The 6,000-nt window shown below is 45.3% G+C and overlaps 1 protein-coding gene across 1 annotated transcript in view; it reads right to left on the minus strand.

Annotated features, from left to right (window-relative positions):
• Positions 1–4,999, minus strand: part of EEFSEC (eukaryotic elongation factor, selenocysteine-tRNA specific) — a 124,468-nt gene extending 119,469 nt beyond the window's left edge. Inside the window, exon 1 of the mRNA XM_082289000.1 lies at positions 4,715–4,999. Within this exon, the coding sequence (XP_082145126.1) occupies positions 4,715–4,985 (271 nt within the window). The 5' untranslated portion in view covers positions 4,986–4,999. The remainder of the gene's footprint in view (positions 1–4,714) is intronic.
• Positions 5,000–6,000: the final 1,001 nt, after the last annotated feature.

Consider the following 6,000-nt stretch of genomic DNA (forward strand, 5'->3'; position numbering starts at 1 on the left):
TGATAAAAGGTGGGGGTTTTTTGTGATATGTTAATCTTACAAATAATCTTCGTCTAACTGAATTTGAATGCTGGTAGCAAGACCACATTTCCCTTGATCTCCCAAGCCTGTTTTCATTGTACTCATTTGCATCAGCAAGACATGCTTTTGCTATGCTCATTTCCCCCTCCCCAAGCTCTAGTGCAAGTTCAAAAGTCTTGGCCCCTCCAATGTATCAGGTATGAATTAATACCCTTCCTTAGCCGAACACAGCAGCAAAGTGGAAACAGACACTTGCAAGGCAGTTTTCTTTGAAAGGAACTGCAGGGACAAATGGTGACAATGAAGCTCTAGTTATAAAGTAAAAAGGTCAAAGGTTCAGACAGGCATAAGGATTACAAAACTACAAGTTTGTCAGAGTTCCCCCCAGCCCAGGTTTAGACAACCAGGGTCAAGCAGTAGCTTTCCAATTAAAACCCTATAAGGATACACTGTCCTTTGAACTTCATGGGGGGGGGAGGGGGGAAGGGACAATTTTCTGATTTAGAAGTTCTTTTGAGGACCCATCTTGAAATCAGACAGATAAAGGGCAGCTGAAAACAGCTCACCTAAAGCAAACACTCAGTATTCCTTGGCTGCCTGTGTGGGGGAAGCTGGGATGAGGTAATCATGTTCTCCTGTATTAGTGTGCTGACCCTTTGTAGGGCATGAAATTAACCATCAGCAAGGAAAAAATCTGCTACTGCTTAAACTACTTTGCTACGCAAAGTGGTCTTAAAATGAAATATGGGGATTGAATTTCTTCTGGCAGATTAACTTGTCTAACCTCTCAGCAGGCATCCCTTCCTGCTGAACTCATTTGAGAAACTATTCCAGACCCTACTGGGTGCACAGGTCTGTGACAAACAAACGTATACGCAACTCTTATTTTATTTCAATGACATTAACATCAGCTTTGTGGAAGATCAGGATCTGAACATTAACAAAAGAAGAGAAGCTTAAAAAACCCCATAATGCTGTGACAGAAACTACCCCATCTCAGTGTGAAATTTTACCAAAAATACCACCCTAAATCTCTACAGCAACAGAAGAATGCAGGAATGACAAAAGTATCAGTCCTGCGTCTTGCAGTCATTCCTTCAGTGCACAAACCAAGTGTAAGGCTGACGTGGGTGCTTCTTACTGCTCAGGACAAGCTAAGAATTGGCCCTTAAGGTTCAGTCACCCAGGCTTGCTTGCTCTCCATAGCAAGTCAGACACAAATGGCTGTAAATACTGGTTTTGTTGCATTGCTTGAGACAAGATCCTGCTAAAGCACAGGAAAAGCCTGAAATTTTATTTTAAATTAAAGAGTTCTGTTGTTATTGTTTGAAAGAGTAAGACAAAAAGAAATGCATAGCACAGTCCAACCCATACAGCTACCCACTAAATTAATGCCTTCCTGCCACAGACACACAAGAGCCTTAAAAGAATATAAACCAGTAGGGTTTAAACACAAGTGAAAGGCATGATGTAGTGCACCAAGTGACTATTATTTATTCCATTCCAACCTTGACTATAACCTTCCAGTTAAAACTTAAACAAAATATCTTGGGTGAAACTGTCTGCAACATTTCCAATTCCCAGCATGCAGGTAAAGAAAAAAAAACCAACCCAAAACAAAACACTTTTGATTTAACATTTGATATGTTTTGTTTTCAAGGACAAGCTTCACAAGAAAAATGTAGCCACACAGAATGAAATACAACTTCCATTTTTCATTCCATTTGGTTACTGCTCAAATATTCTGCATTCATTTAATCCTAAGGTATTGTGTCTGAACAAGCATCTTGTGAGTGACTCTGAGAAGTATTCACAAGGTCAAGCACTACCTGGCATAGCATGACAAAAATGTAATACTAGATTCTGACATGAAAAAAATCCACTTCAGGAATTAGCTACATACAGAAATATGTTAAAGAGTGGTAAATAGTAACATTTAATCTGTGAGCAGATTTATGAGCCATGTACAGCAAAGGAATTAACCCTTAAAGCACTCTGGGAGCACAGAAAAGATGACAGTTACACAAGAGAGATAACCTGGGACACCACTGGTGAAAATGGCACTTGGGAAGAGAAGAGCCAAAAAGTGACACCTCAGAAGGAAACCCTTGAGCTCCTCACCTCATGGGAAACCTGAGTGAACAATGCTGGTGCTACCCGGCCACAGCAGACAGTGTTTCCATGAGATGGGATCACCCAAGGGGAAGACAACTAGTTTATCCCACCTTCAGTGAAAAAAGAGCTTCAAAAAATAACATTTTCACAGCTGTAGCTTCTCCTGCAAACCCTGCATGCACCTGACTTACACAGAGGTTTGAAGCAGCCCTCTCATCTGTTGTCATTCCACCTTCCAAATCCTCACATCCAGCTCCCTTGCCCACAGGCACCCTACCTCCAGTTTTTCTGCAGATAACTTCCACCTGTAGCTACCCTCAGAATTTGAATTCAGAACAGTGATAATTTAAAGAGGTATGGGAAATATGAGGTGCAGAATAAACACAGGAGGATAAAGCACTTTGCACTTATGTCTTATTTAGAAACCATACATAGAGAAAACGTGCAGTAACAGGGAAATCACGGATTCCATCAAGAAGAAAAGAGTAGTGGCATTCCTGGTTGCAGAGAAAATGTTTGGAATGGTGAACCCTTAACGCTTAGTGACAAGGAAGTAGATGAAAATAACCTAAATTTTTCAAATATCATTATCTGGGAGGGCTCACTTTCCATTCCTGAAGTGGTGAAAAAGTTGGCATTATTGAAACACACATGAACACCAAAGAATGCATCCTGTTACACAAGACATGCTACACTTCAGTTTGAGTTTCACCAAACCACACCAAATCTGTAAGCACCTAAAGAGTCCCACAGGCACAGATCAGGTTTTATCATCAAGGTTTCACCTTTCCAACCTGGTAGTAAAAAACAAAAAAAGCATCCACTATCAAGATACATCTATGTTATCAAGCAGAAAACTGAAGTTCCTAATTCTTTAAACTATTAACACAATACTGCATTTTCTCTACAACCCTTTCTTAACAGACAGAATTGCAGTAAGTCACACTAATCAACTGTTTTCAGTAAGAAACATAACCTTGTACAACTGGAACTAAGCGAGTTTGATGCGCTTATGTGTCTGAATTACCACCTGTAAAGAATTATTTTTGCTGGGAAGAAAACTCTATCATGCCATCTAATCCAGTCCATGCCTTCATTCTCCCTGCACGGCCCATCAATAACCAAATCTGAATAACTTATTCAGCTGATGTGGACAGCTGTGACTAAATACTTTGAAGATCTTCATAAAAATAACAGAAAGCAATAAGAAGTCTGTGTATCAAACAACGACCCCAAATAAGTGTTAAAGTTATTGAAAAACTGGTTAAAGCTGATTTCTAAGTTTTCCCATGTCCCCTTCATGAGGAAGTTTACACCACTGAGATTAGTTGCTTCTGGCAAAAAGGAATGTCTGACTACAAGTGACTCTTCAGTACATCCAAGAAACATTTGCCAAAGTAAACTTTGCTCTTTAGAGGATAATAGGTGCTTACAATTACTGACAAATGATAAGGGATTGTCAAGTACAAAAGATGACTACAAGACCGCAACTTTCTGGAATTAATCACACAGCCACTCCTCCCTTGCAGCTGTGAAGCACAAGTTGATGATACAGAGCACTTTACTGCTGGTGAAACTGACAGATAAGTAAATATTTATTATCCTACCCACAAGAAGCACAAACAATAAAACGCAGTTACCGCTAACGAAACTTACAAATAACACAACTGTTCAAAAGGGGGTTAAATTCATGTATCATGAAAAGTAACTCAGCCTAAACCTCAGTCTAGCCAAGAAGAAACACTGTCCTACAAAACTACCACCAAGTTGTCACTAAAGAGACACTGGCAGAGGAAACGCAGAGGAACTGACCTTGCAGGCTGATCCCTGCAGTCGCATCAACCTGTGACTACCTTAAACTTGTGCAGCTGTGACTCCATCACATCCTTAGTCAAGCACCAACCACCTCTTAACACTTTTTCGAAGAAATAGAAGATAGAGATAGAACAAGGTGAACTAATTTAAAATGAGTCCTAATGCAAACCAGATTAACCTTCCGGTACCACCTACGAAAACTAAAATGCAGAGTTACCAAAATCCACGAAATTATTTCTAAGCCTAAAATTATCATGTTAGAACTCCCTGGTCCTCCAAGACAACACGAGCATGTCCAGCAACTACATCACAGCTCTCAACTACAGGCAACATAAACTCTGACAGCTTTAACAAGTGAGAAAATAGAAATGCATAGAGCCGTTCAATGCCATTAATAGGGCCTCCATACAAAATAAATAAAACTTTTTTTTCAAAAAGCGTAAGAAACCTGAGCACACTTGACCATCCAACCAGCACCCCAAGAACTCACATGTACAAAGCGCTTTTCTATGAGCACTGGTTCTTTACTTGAAGAGTAACTACGATAAAGTGTAGCAAAGTCATAAGGCCCATGAAAAACCTGACACCCCCATTCCCTCGGCTGGGCGTAGCCGGAGACCCCGGCTCCCAGCGGCGCCGCTCCCACCACGGACACGGGCGAGCGCAGCCCCGCGGGGCGCGGACCCCAACGAGGGCTGGGGCCCCCCGGGAGGCGCGACAGCCACCGGGGCGGGCCGGGCGGCCACCCCCGCGCCCCCCTTACCGCCGATGATGGTGCGGATGAGGGAGGCGTGTCCCGGGCAGTCGACCAGCGTGAACTGCAGCTCGCCGGGCCCCGGGCCCAGCTGCGGCGGCAGCGCGGTGCGCAGGCAGGAGAAGCCCAAGTCCAGCGTGATGCCCCGCGCGCGGCTCTGCGGCGCCCGGTCGAAGGCGGCGGTGGAGCCGGTGGTGCTGAGCGCCCGCGCCAGCGCCGTCTTCCCGCTGTCGATGTGGCCCAGCACTCCGACGTTCACGTTCAGGACGCGGGCGGCCATGGCGGCGCTGCGCCCGCCCGGTCCGTCCCCACAGCGCCCCTGCGGCAACGCGGGCCCCGCCGCCGCCGTTCCGCCCGCCGGGGGCCCGCGCGCACGGTGACCGGCAGGGCCGCGCTGGGCAGGGCCGCGCTTGGGCTGCTCGGTGTGCGCGGGTCTGCTCGGTCTCCGCGGCCGGGGATGAGAACCACCGGCCTGGCAAACGCCCCAGCTCACCGCTCTGCCCCTGCCAGGCAGCCCCTGCAAGGAGAGGCAATTTCAGCAGGTTACTTTGAAGGCCACATGCCCAACAGCTGGGCCCTCTCCCCGGTGTGTGCCCGGCCTGAGGGAGAGCTGGGAACCAGCAGCCCTGGGAAGGGGGCACTGTAATTCCCCTGAGCATCCGCACCTTTGCTCTCATCTCGCCCACGCTAATTAGACATTGCAGGGCTGCTTAAACCCGCTCACTGTCACATCACCCCCTCCATTCTGCCCCCAAGCACACCCCGGTGTGACCAGGTTTGATTTCAAAGGCGCATGGACATTTGCAAACCCACGTGAAAAAGAAGGTCATTTACTCCCCGTAGACTTAATAAATTCTAGGCTTACATAATTCATTTTCCTGTAAAAGCATATTTAAGTTAGGTAAAATGCTGCTTTAAAAATCATATCCTTAGTGGATTAAGAATCCAAGATTATTAACAGTGATGAACAGCTCTCCTGGAAACCACTGCTACCACCACCAAAACAGACAACAACAGGTAGAGGAACATTGGAGAGGCCTTGAGGGCATTTCAGAGGACAGGATCACGTCACTGATTTAAGTCGCCTGACTTTACTGATAACCCAGGGAGCACAGGGGCCAAATGCACTACAGGATAAAGCTTAACACCTGTGCTCGGCATTTCAGTAGAGACAAAGGAGCCCAAAGTACCTCTTCAAATGACAACAGCTCTTCATAAATGAAGAAACCAAGACCGTGTCATGGACTTCCCATAGGTGTCAAAGTAGACTAGACTTGTCCTATATTCTACCTTTT

This window comes from Coloeus monedula (genome assembly GCF_965178545.1).
Source record: "Coloeus monedula genome assembly, chromosome: 11".
Taxonomy (NCBI): domain Eukaryota; kingdom Metazoa; phylum Chordata; class Aves; order Passeriformes; family Corvidae; genus Coloeus; species Coloeus monedula.